Source organism: Antechinus flavipes, chromosome 3, assembly GCF_016432865.1.
Source record: "Antechinus flavipes isolate AdamAnt ecotype Samford, QLD, Australia chromosome 3, AdamAnt_v2, whole genome shotgun sequence".
In the NCBI taxonomy this organism is placed as follows: Eukaryota; Metazoa; Chordata; class Mammalia; order Dasyuromorphia; family Dasyuridae; genus Antechinus; species Antechinus flavipes.
Window position 1 is genome coordinate 619,370,464 of NC_067400.1, and position 13,392 is coordinate 619,383,855.

Consider the following 13,392-nt stretch of genomic DNA (forward strand, 5'->3'; position numbering starts at 1 on the left):
AAGGGAATAACATACTCATTCAGTTGGTTATAGAAATCTATATTACCCTATGGGAAGGGGATAAGAAAAGGGAGGGGCTGATAGAAAGGAGGGATGATTGGGGGAGGTAGCAGGAGCAAAATGCTTCTAAGGTTGGACAAGGTGAAAAGAAAGAGTTGGATAAACAGGGGAGGAAATAGAATAGAGAGAACACAGTTATCAATCATAACTGAAAAATATTTGTAGCAAGTTTCTCTGATTAAGGCCTAATTTTTCAAATATTTAAAGAACTGAGTCAAATTTGCAAAAATATGACACTTTCCCCAATGAATAGATGGTTTAAAAGATATGAACAGGCAGTTATCAGACAAAACATTCAAGGCTATCAGTACTCATATGAAAAAATACTCTAGATTACTGTTGATTAAAGATATGCAAATTAAAATAACTCTGTGTTATTATTAAATTAAATAAATTAAATGCAAATTAAAATGACTCTGAGGTACTATCCCACACTTATCAGATTGGCTAATGAGACAGAAAAGGAAAATGATATATGTTGGAGAGAACATGGAAAAATTGAGACACTACTGCATTGTCAGTGGAATGGGAAACTGATTCAACCATCTTGGAGGGCAATTTGGATCTATAGCCAAAGGATTAAAAAAACATATATACATGCCCTTTGACCCAGAAATACTGATATTAAGTCTATGGTCCAAGGACATAAAAATCAAAAAAGAAAAGGACCTATTGGAAACGGAGGGGAATGGCTGAACAAATTCACTATTATGAAGGAATTCTAATGTGCTATAAAAATGATGAGCAGGATGCTTTCAGAAAAACCTGGGAAGATTTACAGGAACGGAAGCAAAGGAATATGAACAGAATCGGGAGAAAATTGTACCCAGTAATAGCACTATTCTTACCCGTGATCAACTGTGAAAGACTTAGCTATTCTCAGCAATACAATTATCTAAGACAATTCTGAACGACTTAAAATGAAAAATGCTAGCCACCTACAGAGCAAGAACTGATGGAGTCTGAATGCAGATTGAAGCATATTTTTTGCTTTCTTTATTTTTCTTGTTTATTTTTGGTCTGTTTTTTCCACAGCATGACTAATATGGAAATAGGTTTTGCATGACTGCACACGTATAACCTGTGTCAAATTGTCTGCCTTCTCAATAAAAGGCTAGGCGAGGGAGAGAATTTGGAACTCAGGGATTTTAGAAAATGAATGTTTAAAATTATTCTTACATGGAATATGGAAAAAATAAAATATTAAATAAATATATATTAAAAAAATCCTGCCGTCAGTAGATTGCTGAAAGGAATAAAAATATGAAGTAAAAAAAAAAAATCACCTTCACAAGTACAAGATGGGAGAGGATTTGCCTGAAAAAAACAAACAAAGACATTTGATGGCTTTCAGGGCCCTGCAAGTTCAATATGAATCATAAGTGTTAGGGCTGCTGAAAAAGCTTAGTTCCTTCTTGGGCTGCACGGAGAGGGCCCAGCTTCCAGGAGGCGGGTATGAGTTACTCTGTCCTGTCCCGGTCAGGCCATTTTGGGTACCAGGTTTAAGGAAGGCAGCATTCTGGGAGGTGGAGACCGTTGAGGGCATCCCACCGAAGACCATATGATGATTGTGGGCCTGGAGAAAAGAAGCCTTAAGGGGCAGAAGAAATGTCTTCCACTCTCCCAAGGGATGTCACGGCCACGAAGGCGGCACAAGTTGCAAAGGCAAACGTTGGTTCAGTGTCAGGAAGAACAGGCCCGGAATGAGGGTCCTCCTAGATCAGGGCGGGAACTCCCACTGACGAGCTCCTTGCGGGTGCCCATTTGGGAGATGGTTCCATTCCCCTCTCGGGCCTCAGAGAACTTAGCCGCCATGTTCTGGACCGGACCTCTTCCTCCTGCTCAGCAGGTCTTCTTCGGCTCTTAGCCCCTGGAGGGAGCGACTCTCCTTCCTTCTGCTTTTATTGGCAATCCCCCGCTCAGATTGCAGCCCGGCACACAGTAGGCGCTTGATAAATGCACCTTGTCTGCGGACAAGGGACACGGGGCTTCCCCGAGAAGGCTGGGATGTTGTGCCCCTGCCGAGGCAGTCCTCTCCCAGAGCACCACGGGAGCCGGTCCTGCTCCTTTGCTGGGGGGGGAGGGGGCTGGGAGGTGGGGGCTGGGAGGTGTGACCCGTGTAACAGCCCCGGCCTCTGGAAGGCCCGGGACGGGGCACCCGGCAGAGCGGGCATTCGAGGCCCCCCCAGCCTTTTCCTCCTCTCCGGGCGCTGGCTCCCCGCGACGGGCAGGGCCTGGGCCTCCGGGGGCTGGGAGGTGGGGGGTGAGGGTCTGGGAGGTGGGGGGTGGGGACTGGGAGGTGGGGGGTGGGGACTGGGAGGTGGGGGCTGGGAGGTGGGGCGCCCGTGTAACAGCCTCGACGGCCTCAGGACGGCCCGGGACAGGGCACCGGCAGAGCGCGCATTCGAGGCCCCTCCAGCCTTTTTCTCCGCTCCGGGCGCTGGCTCCCTGCGACGTGCAGGGCCTGGGCCTCCGGGGGCTGGGAGGTGGGGGGTGAGGGGCTGCGAGGTGGGGGCTGGGAGGTGGGGGGTGGGGGCTGGGAGGTGTGGCCCGTGTAACAGCCCCGGCCTCTGGAAGGCCCGGGACGGGGCACCCGGCAGAGCGGGCATTCGAGGCCCCTCCAGCCTTTTCCTCCGCTCCGGGCGCTGGCTCCCCGCGACGGGCAGCGCCTGGGCCTCCCGGGGGCTGGGGGTGGGAGTGTGTGGGGGGGATTCGATGCCAAGATTCCTAAACAAGCTTCGGTCACACACAAAACCTTACGTTATGGGGGGAGGGGAGCAGAGGGGGCGGGCTCAAGTCCGAGTCAGCAGCAGGAGAGGCAGGCCGAGGGCGAGGGGGAGGGGCTGGAGGCGGGGCCCGGCCCCGCCCCTCCGGGGGTTGGCGTCTCCGGTAGCGGCGTTGCACTCATTGCTGAAGCAGCAGAAGGTCTGGGGCTGCACCAGGTCGAAGAAGGTGGCGGCCAGATGGGGGGCCTGGCACCAGGCGGGCGCCACGCAGCCGCGGACGGTGTAGCCGGGACCCCAGTGTTCTGTGGGAGCGCGGGGGAGGCAGGGGAAGGAGGGGTCAGCGGCCCAGCCTGGCGGCCCCGGGGGGAGGGGGGCATCCCAACAATGGCTGCCTGCCCGGGCCCTGGGACGCGAACGGCGGGAGCGGGAGCGCGGGGGGGGGGGGGGGGGCGGGGGGTGTGTGTGAGAGCGGCTGTGAGTGCATGCAGGGAGCTCTCATTAGCCCCCATCCCTCAGCCCTCGCCAGGACGTCCTCCCCTCACCCCCACAGGGCGTCCTGTCTCTGGCTGAAGTTTGGTGATTCTCTCTCCGAGCCTTAGAGGGTCATAGCGTCCTGAGCCCTCAGAGGCCCCAGGCCCTCCTGTACAGGGGAGGCAGCTGAGGCACGTGGTCACGAGGAGCAGGACTGACTCTGAGCCCAGAACACGATCCCCTGAACCAAGGGACCCCGACTCTTCCACCCACACCTCTGCCCATGGGTGTACTGCCCTCCCTTTTCCCCAAAAGAAGCTACTCCTCCTCCCATGGGAATTTCTGACTCAGTTTCCCCATTCTGCCCTGCCCTCCATGTCCCCTTCCCCAGCCTCAGGGGTGTGGGATCCTTACTGTGGGTGCCAGTGGCTTCAAAGCACCTATTCATGGGTCCCCGGCAGGCAGTGAGGGTTGTCTCCTCCGGGGAGCAGCCGTGGGTCCCGTTCCCCTCACAGCTGTGACACTGAAGGTCATTCAGGGGGTGGTCTGAGAGTTTCATCACTGGGGGCAATGAGGGGAGACAAAAGAGGTGGGTTCCCGAGCCTGAGTCCCCAGGAGCCCGTCCCTTTTCTCCAGGGCCTGCCTGATCTTCCTCCCTCCTTCCGCTCCCCTTCACTTTCTCTCCTTCCTCTCCATCCTCTCTGTCTCCCTTCCCTCCTCTCCTCTCCCCTCCTCCCTCCCTTCAACCTTCCATTCACCTTCCACCTTCTCTTCTCTCTCCCTTCCAGCTTCCTCCCTCCCTCCCTTCCAGTTTCCATCTTCCCTCTCTCCCTTCCACCTTCCATCCTTCCTCTCTCTACCCCTTCCCTCCTCTTTCCCTTCCATCTTCCCACTTCCCTCTCTTCCTCCCCCTCCTCTCTTCCTTCCATTTCCCTCCCTTCCACCTTTCCTCCTCCCTCCCTCCCTCCTCCCTCCCTCCTCCCTTCCACTCCTCCTTCTTCCTTCTCTCACTTGGGCCACTGATGCACTGGCTGTAGTTGCAGCATCTCAGGAACAGAAACGTCTCGTTGTTGTGGAAGCCGACAGTGCCGAGGCAGTCAGGAAAAGTCCCACAGCCACGCACATAACGCTCGTCCGAGGGACCTGCTGCTGAGGTCACATGGCGGGGGTCACTAGTGACGGGTGGGAGGGAGGCTCGGGAGGGGGTGGGGTGCAGGGATAGGGAGAGTAAAAGAGAGAGCGTCCCCTACCCGCCCTCACCTTCAGAGCTGATTTGGATGATCCTCTCCAAGCACTGGTCGGTGGGGTCTGGGCAGCGAAGGGGCCGGGGCCGGCCTCGTTCACAGCTTTGGTCAGAGGAGGCACAGGACTCGCACTCTAAGGTCCGAATCCCAGGGAAAGTAGGGCTGGGTTCTGAATCAGGGAGAGGGAAGAGAGTAAGTCTGCTGGCCCCAGGTAAGGGGTGGAAGAGAGGGGGAGGAGAGAGAGACAGAGAAGAAGGAGGAGGAGAATAAAGAAGAGGAAGAGAAGAAGGAAGAGGAGGAGGAGGAGGAGGAGGTGGGGAGTACCTACTCTAACATCTCTCACCTGGAAGCTGCAGGAAGAGAACTTTTCTGAATTTATAAGTTTTATAACTTCCTTGCCCGATTTCTCCACCCTGAGGTCTCATTCACCTGTATTCTAGGTTCTAAAATCTCTCCCAGTCTACCATTCCATGATCTAAGGTTCTGTCCTGCTTTGACCATCAACATCTTTTCTTCTCAGGCCCTTCCCAGCTGTGACTTTCTCTGTGCTAAGGTTCTGGGCCCTGAGGTCCCTTCCAGTCCTGCCATCCCACATTCTATGGTCCCTCTCATCTCTGAGAGCCTCTAGGTCCCCGCCAGTCATTACAATCTGTGTTCTGCGTTCTAAAAGCCCTCCCAGTTCTGCACTCTCCCAGGCTGACTCCTCCCTCCTCAGTGGCTCTGGGCTGGTCGGCCGCACTCACGGACTTCCATTTCGTTGCAGAGGTCAGAGTCACACACGGTCTCCTTCAGCATGATAATCTCCTGGCTCGTTCGGTAGGACATGGAGCTGTTCTCTTTCCCCATCTCAACACAGCCTCTCACCACCACTTCCAGGTCCTGGCCTTCTGGGGAGAAAATATATGCAGGGAGACACGTAAGCCCTTCCTCGGTCTCCTTCTGGTAGCTCATCCAGGGACTCGAGGCTTTCCATCCTTTGCTTACTTCTCTGAACTTCTCTGGAAGCTTCATGAGGGCAGGGCCTGTGGCAAGTACAGTGCTCTGCACACAGTAGGGGCTTAATAAATAGCAGTGAGACAACAATAACAGCCAGCGTTTATATGGCACTTTAAGTTTGGCAAAGTGCTTGCCAATATTTCCCCACAACTCTGCAGGGTACCTTATTGTATTGCTCATTTTTTAGACGTCAAAGTCTCACATCTAGGGAGCCTCTGAGGCCAGATTTGAACTCCGTCCACTGCACCACCAGATGAACAAATGTCTCATCCTCCTAGACAAGAGCTGGGGGCGTATTTTTACTAACTTGAATATCTTCCTCAGAGCTAATCACACGTCTCAGCTCCCAGCTGTGGATTAAATAAATAAATGTCTCCTCCCCATCCTGGACCGGGAGCTTCATGAGGGCTAGGGAGGTGTTCTACCTGGAATCCATATCCCTCCTAGTCTTGAGCTGGGTTCTGTCCACAGTAGAAATGCTCAATGATTATTTGTTGAAATGGCTCAAGTCCATTTATTGGGGAGAAAAGAAGCATGTGAATATGTATAGATCAAGGGTGGGAACTGGGGCCTAGAGGGAAAAGGGATTCAAGCGAAGTTCTAAGATGGGTCTTAGCTAGCATCTCCCCACCGCTAATTCGGGTGAATGATATCATTGGGCCATTATGGAGCATCAACTCTGCCCTTCACCCAAGATTTGACTGGAACGTGGGCAAAGGGAACCTGAGCCAGGACAAATGGAAACGTAGAGTCATGTGGAAAAGGGGGTATTTTTCTTCTGCAGGGGAGAGATAGACTGTCTATGGAGAAATTGGTTTCTCGGGTTTTTAGGAATATGGACTGGAATCCCTAGAATGAGTCAGAAGACAAAGATGGGAAGAAAAAGACAATTCTAGTAGACGTTGGGTAGGATACGCCATCTGCATCCAGAAAAAGAATTATGGAGATTGAAATAAATCAACACATGATTTGTGTTCACTTCTTTTCTCTCCTGTGGTTTTTCCCTTTTGTTCTGATTTTTCTCTCCTGACATAATTCACAAAGAAACATATATTTAAAGATGTCTAACCAGGAAAAAACAAAAAAAAAAGAAGGGAAGAAAAATAGTGGTCAGTGCTTCCCTTCTGAGGATTTTGCCAGGGGTGCTAACGTTCAGAATGAAGTCAAGTAGGTAAGAAAGGTGGTTGGTTGGGTGTGGTTAGGGATACTAAGAATCCTGGGAAGATTTCTATGTATTTATGGAAGGTGAAAGGAGCAGGAGAACAATGGATAAATAACAACAACATGGTAAGAACCGAAGACCTTTGAAAGACCTTGATATTCTAATGAACACAATGAGAAACCATGACTCACTGATGATGAAGGTGATAACCTAGCTCCTAACAGAAAGGTGACGGGTTCAAGATGCAGAAAAGCGGCACATTTGGGTGCCATGAAATATGTAGAAATTTGTTTTTGTTAATTTATTAATGTGTATTGTTAGAGTTTTCTTTTTTTTATTTCAGGGATGGTAGTCCCCCCGAAACAAGGTTTTTAAACTTGTTTTTTAACTTGTTCATTGAAAAATAAAATAAAATGGCGAGGGGAACTATATATCAGGGAAGGATAGCTACTAAAGAATGAATAGGAGGACCGCTGTCCAGGATGGATGGGGTCCTGAAATGAACAACAGAATACAAGTAGGGCTGCTTGGATTTTGTCTGTTTTCTTTATCAAGGAACAACTCTTCTAGACCATAAAGGACAGATTGAAAATAAATTTGTGCCCAAGAAAAATAAGGAAGCAGGAAGAAGAAACTAGCTAGCCCTGAGCCCTGAAGAAACAAGTTCCCTAGCTGAGATGAGCTATAGTCTCAACAGGATTAACTCAGTAGTAGATGGGGAATAGCCCTAGAAAAGGGCAAAAATCACCCCAAGATTTTGATTGACTGTTTCTGGAATGTATAATGAAAGAGAGAGCTATGGAAAATCTAGGGAAAAACAGTCATTGCAGCGGTGGTTTCCACCAAACTGGGAAGTCACTTTGAGGCTGACTTGATTGCCCTTTTTTGACAAAGTTCCTAATCTGAGAGATTAAAGCAATGCATTCAGTGTAGTAGCAGAGTGAGAAGTTTGGGAAACAGCCTGCTGGCCCAGCATGGAGGATTGGAGGAAGTGGGAATTATGGGTACCTTCTAAATTGGCTGTTCTCCAGTTGCTTCTGGATCTGGAACAGTATTTATTAAACTGGCTGGGGTAAGTGCTTGGGATGCACATAGGAAAAGGAGCCGCTTCCTGTACTGAAGGTGTTTACCTTCTAATGGGGGGGGGGAGGAGAAATAAATTATCTAAGGGGGCTTGGTTCAAGGCAGATGGAGAAGTGAAGTTTTACTTTGAGAAGACTGATGTAAGAGCCAGAGGACCCTTGGGAGTTATGGCAAGGCAGATGGTCACCCCCTTCCCCCCGCAAGAGGATAATGAGTTCAAGGGTTATAACTCTGGGAAACTCAGCAATGATGGGGATATGGAAAGCACCATCCTATTCATGGTGGACATCTTCTGTGGGATGGAACCGGGAAGCAAGGCCATGAGGAGAGTTGGCTGGGGAAGAGAAAGGTCCGTAACTCCCTTTAGAGCCAGTTAGTCTAATAGAAAGATACAGCCGAGGTGAATTGGAACCCATTAAGTGGCCCAGTGATTTGCCATTAATGGTTAGGGGTCCACTCATGAAAAGATCTCCAGTGGAAGTCCCAGCGTTCTGCCCTTGGCTCTGTGCCATTTAGTATGTTACCTTAGTGGTGTTGGTAGTCGGGGGAACCTTTGATTTTTTATCACATCCTTCCACTGAGGTATGTGTTCCAAGGGTGTCTACTCATTGTAGCAAATCATAAGCCCTCTCACACCCTGACTACACTCGAATAAAAATATGTCTAACATGTTCATGCTAAGAACACAATACTAACTTAATGCATAATTATAGCTAGCATCTGGATAGCACTTTGTGATATTAGCTTATTTATTCCTCACAACAACTCTGGGAGGTGGGGGCTACTAATGTCCCCATTTTACAGATGCAGGAAATGAAGTAGCAGAACTTAGGTGACTTTTCCAAGATCACACCATTAGAAAGGGTCCGAGGAAGGATTTGAACACCAAACTCCAGGCCCCGTGTTTCTTCCACCACTCAATTCCTGTTGGCTCAACATTTCCAATGACCTTGACGGTCTGTGGGATATGGTGGGACTACCAGTAGATTTGGCAACAGATGAAATGGGTTGAGATCTTGGCCAAGTCACTTCCCAATCTATGCCTTCATCTTTAAGATGAAGAGGGTCACCTCTGAGTGCTACAAATCCACGAGTCCGTGGACACTGAGTCAAAGCTAACTCTACGGCATTTAGTGAGGGTTACAAGCAGAGAAAACCAGCAGATTTAAGATGGAAGAAGCTTGGTGAGACAGACTTCTGTCTGCCAAACATCTGGGGGGTTTAGTGGACTGCCAGGGCAGGATGAGTCATTAATGTGGCGTGGCGGCCACAAAAACCAATGGGATCCTGGGAGGGGCAGGAGGGAGGTGAGGGTCCCACCCTTAATTGAGGCCATGTTTTGGATTCATGTCCAGCTCTGAGCGTGACAGTTCAAGATGAATATTGGAAAGATCCAGTGGAAAGGATGGTAAAGGATCATTGTGTTCCCCAGAGGAGGATCAGATGGAACTGGAAGAATTAAAGGACCCAGGAGATTTAGCGTGGAGAAGAGAAAACTTGATTGAATAGTGGAAGGTTTGTCATGTGGAAGAAGGATTAGAAATGTCCTGTCTGACCCCAAAGAGCAGGACCGGGAAGGAGACTTCAGCTCCAGTACAGAAAAACCTAGCGGGCATTTCTTAGTGGAATAGGCTGCCTCTGGGGGCAATCTTTAGCCAATCGGTCAACAAGCATTTATCAAGCTCCTGCTGTATGCAAGGCATGTGCTAAGTCCCAAAGATGCAAAAACAGTCAAAAAACCCAAATCAAGCCGAACCAAACTCAGTCTCCTCCCCTGGAGGAGCTCACAGTGTATTGGGAAAAGACAACATACAACCATGTACATGAGAGATGTTTATACTGTAAATGGAAGGTAGCCTCAGAGGGAAGGTGGGGGGATGGCAGGGCTAAGTGAGAGGATAAGAGATCCTGTAGAAGGTAAGATGAAAACCCTGAGTCTTGAAGGAAGCCAGGGAGTGGAGGTGAGGAGGCAGAGCATTTCCGGACATGGAGGACAGCCCGTGGAAAATCCGCAGAAGGAATGGCTTGTTCCAAGAACAACCTGGAAGCCGGATTCACCGAATTGTAGAGTACATGATAGCCAAATAAGATGTATGAAGACGGGAAAGTGCCGGGGTTATTTTTTCTTTTCTTTTTGGTAAATAGAGCTCCAATGACTTGCCCAGAGTCACACAGCTAGTGAGTGTCTGAGGCTAGAGACAATTTCAGGCGTTCTTGACGACAAGTCTAAGGTTCTACTTTAGAAAGCTTTGAGAAGCCTCAAGCTGAGAAGTTCAATGGGGAAGGAATATGGAGGTAAGAGAGAAAAGAGAAGAAACAGTCTGAAATATTAGGGGTAGAGGGAAAAGGGAAGCAGAGAAAGACCCCCAGATTATGGGGGAAGGAGGTTGGGATGACCCAGACGTTTTATCGGGGATTTTTTTTTCAGGACCAGGACCTTCCAATTTTTGCGATTCTCTGAAGCAAATCAAACTTCAGGAATAATGTCGAGGTTTGTAGAGCGGAAAGAGACTCAGTATGGCCTGGAAGGCTATAATATTTTGAAAAGGAACCGAGTAGAAAAACGTGTCAGCTGGAATTGCATATTAAGACTTTTTTTTAAGTGCTGGAAGGGGAAGCAAGATAAAAGAGCTTTCCAATGGAGATTAAGCGGTTGAAACAGAAAACAGAAGTTACACGGTTATATGTAGAAAGGGATGGTCTACCACCAACGAAGAAATAGATGAGAAGTTTGGGAAACAGCCTGCTAGCCCAGCATGGAGGATGGGAGGAAGTGGGAATTATGGGTACCTTCTAAACTGGCTGTTCTCCAGTTGCTCCTCATCTCTGACTCTTAAAACCCCTCAGTGGCCTTAAAATTTGCCTCCTACAGGAAGCCTCTCCTGCTCTTCCCCATTGTTAGTATCCCCCCCCGCCCCCCAAAACCACTTCCATTAGAGTTTCCCGATTTTGTACATGCTGTTTTGTGCCGAGGAACACTAGGGGGCACAGTAGAGTGCTGGACGCTGAGTCAGGAGGACCATGAAAGACATTTTCCAGCTGTGTAATCTTGGGCAAGATATTTAACCTCTGTCTCATTTTTTTCCCCAACTGTGTAATCTTGGACAAGATACTTAATCCTTCTGTGTCTCATTTTCCTCATCTGTAAAATGGGGATGATAACAGCACCCACCTCCCAAGATCGTTGGGAGAGTCAGTGAGATATTTGTAAAATGTTTTTCGGGGCCTTAAAGTCTTAAAGTGAATTTTCCATTAGGAAGTGACTGGGGGGTCAACTCCTTTCTCTGAACTTCAGAGACTTAACTGTCTTCTAGCTTAGACACGTTGTGATTTTGTAAACTGAGGTTTAAAGAGCAAAGGGAGAAATCTAGGAGAGGGGGAGAGACTGAAAATAATAAAGCCAGTGATGGAGTCAGCTTGCAGGGAGGAGGCTAGACTCAAGGTAATAGTGTGGGGGGGGCAGTTTGGCCAGGAACCCTGCCAGACAGCTGGTTCTAGTTCCTCCTCTTAGCTCCTCCAGGGCCTCGCTGGGTGACATTTGGCAAAGACTCCTCTCCCTGGGCCTCCAATTTCCATCGTATGTGAGAGCTGGAAGGAATGATCTCCAAGGGCTTCCAGGGTCCTGCTAGGACTATTTTATTGGGAGGCTTAAGATGGGAGAAGTGGTAGCAATAAGGCTTCTGCCCTTCCCTCAGAGGAGAGTACCTTGGGGCACTTAGCCCAGGTTCCTTATAGCGGGTTCCTCTAGTCCCAAAATGGAGCCCAGGGATTGGTCCAAATAAGCTGGTCCTCAGCCTGGCTCCCCCTGCTGCCACCTCCTATTTTCATCTCCTATGGGCTTGGCAGGGTAACTGGGTTCGGCATTCAAGGCCTTTGGCATCCTGTCTCTGTCTCTAAGTGACCGTATAACCTTGGGCAGCTAATACGCAAAGGGCTCTGGGAGTTTCTCAGTTTCCCAGTATGTCAAACGGAGGGATTAGAGCGGAGCATCCACCTTTGTCTGCTTCACAGGGGCCTTGCCCTCCCCGTCCCCCAGAGGGAGGAAGGGGGACAGCTGGGCACGGGTCCGGGCTCTCACCTTTCCAGCGGTTGCGGTACACGGTGGTCCGGCACAGCTCCTGCCCCGGGAGGCACTCCTCCACCGAGCACGGCCCGTGGCTCTCGCAGTGGTAACAGCTCAAGCCCGAGCAAACTGGGGAGAGAGGGACGGTTCCGTGAGGGGGCTGCTCGGGCCGGGGCTTCGCACCCGCTGAGCCTCGGTTCTTCCTCCGCCCCGACGTTCCGCGGCCCCTATCCTCCCCGTTGTCCCTCCCTGTTTCAGCCTCCCTCGAAGTCTCTCCATCCCGGCCCTCCCGCTGTCTCCCCCCTTTTCCCCTTCCCCCATCCCTTCAGCGGCTTCTCACCTGCGTCCTTTCCCTGTCCCTCACTCGAGCTCTGCCCTCCCCCCACCCGTATTCTGTCCCCTCCCGGACCCACCCCTGGCCCTATTCCAGGGCCCTCGAGTCCCCCCAGCCGGTGTCCTAGCCCTGACTGTTCCCAACCCCCACCTCTGGATCCCGGCCGCCTTCCCCGCCCTCGATCCCTCCAGTGGACCCTCTTTCGTGGTTTACTCACATCCCTAGCTGCGCTTCCCTTGGGTTACTCATCCCCCCCCCCCCGGGGGCTGCTTCCTTCCCGCACCCCCTCCCCCGCCCCCAGCTTGACTAAGTTCCTCTATCTCCGGTTTCCCAACCCCGGGTCTGATCTGAGTGCGAGCTGGCGGGGGAGGGGGCGGGAGGACCCCTCCTGAAGCGCCACCAGCGCCCGATCCCTCCCGTCGAAGCCCTCAAGTCTCAGACGGGCCCTCGGAGGACTGGCGGCCCCCCTCCCTGCGTCCGCAGGGCTGCCCTCTTCCTATTCCCATCCTCCGTGTCTCCCTCCAAAGGGTCCCGACGGCCTGATTTCTCCGAGTCCGCCAGTCTATCCGAGCTCGAAAGCCGGGGTCGGCAGCTGGCTCCCCGGGCCAACCCAGAGACGCCCCTTCCCGGCCTGTGACTCAGTTCTCTCATCTTTAAAATAACGGGGTTGGATTAGCGGGCTGACAGCCCTCACCCCCCAGATCTAGGATCCCCCTGGGGAGCGGGGACCCTGAATGAGGGCGTGCTTGCCCCCAGCTGCCTGTCTCTTCCCCTTTCTCTACCATACTTTATTTCTTCCTGAGTTTCGGTCTGTCTTGGGCTCCCCTCAGGAGAATTACGCGAAGAAGGCTCTTTTTCCCCTCCTTTCTCCAGAAACTCCAGAACCCCCTTCCCAGAATCCTCTGGGTCACCCACCTGGAGCCCGGGCTGAAGCCAGCCACAGGAGGCACAGGGTCAGCGCCCTCATGTCCAGCTAATTGCAAACACTCTCCCCCTCCGCCGGGCTGAGACTGAGCTCGAACCGATTTGTCCCATCTCTTGAGGGAGGTTTCACGCGCTCTCGGACGGGCCGGCTCCTCCCTGAGGCCGCAGGAACTCCCCCTCCCCGCCCCCGCGGCCGAGCCCGGGCCCCTCCTACTCCACGCCCTCTCTCTCCGCCTGCGGCTACCTGGCTCTTTCCCTTTCCCCCATTTCGGACTGCGTCCGCCCGGGTCCCTCCCCCCATCGCTCAGCGTCCCGACGTCCGAGTTCTC

The 13,392-nt window shown here is 51.6% G+C and overlaps 1 protein-coding gene and 1 long non-coding RNA gene across 3 annotated transcripts; one reads left to right on the plus strand and one right to left on the minus strand.

Annotated features, from left to right (window-relative positions):
• Positions 1-2,852: 2,852 nt before the first annotated feature.
• On the minus strand, positions 2,853-13,145 carry PLAUR (plasminogen activator, urokinase receptor). 2 transcript variants are annotated; one of them, XM_051989559.1, is made up of 7 exons: positions 13,055-13,145; positions 11,821-11,934; positions 5,245-5,388; positions 4,518-4,670; positions 4,269-4,403; positions 3,672-3,818; positions 2,853-3,088 (listed from the first exon to the last, which is right to left on the minus strand). In XM_051989559.1, the coding sequence occupies exons 1-7, from the start codon at positions 13,104-13,106 to the stop codon at positions 2,853-2,855; spliced, it is 981 nt and encodes a 326-aa protein (XP_051845519.1). In that variant the 5' UTR covers positions 13,107-13,145. The 2 variants fall into 2 exon arrangements, with proteins under 2 accessions (XP_051845519.1, XP_051845518.1); XM_051989558.1 differs by having other exon boundaries at positions 4,269-4,406.
• On the plus strand, positions 4,325-6,475 carry LOC127556416 (uncharacterized). The gene is made up of 3 exons (XR_007952457.1): positions 4,325-4,411; positions 5,265-5,417; positions 6,329-6,475. It is a non-coding gene; the product is annotated as an uncharacterized LOC127556416 (long non-coding RNA).
• Positions 13,146-13,392: the final 247 nt, after the last annotated feature.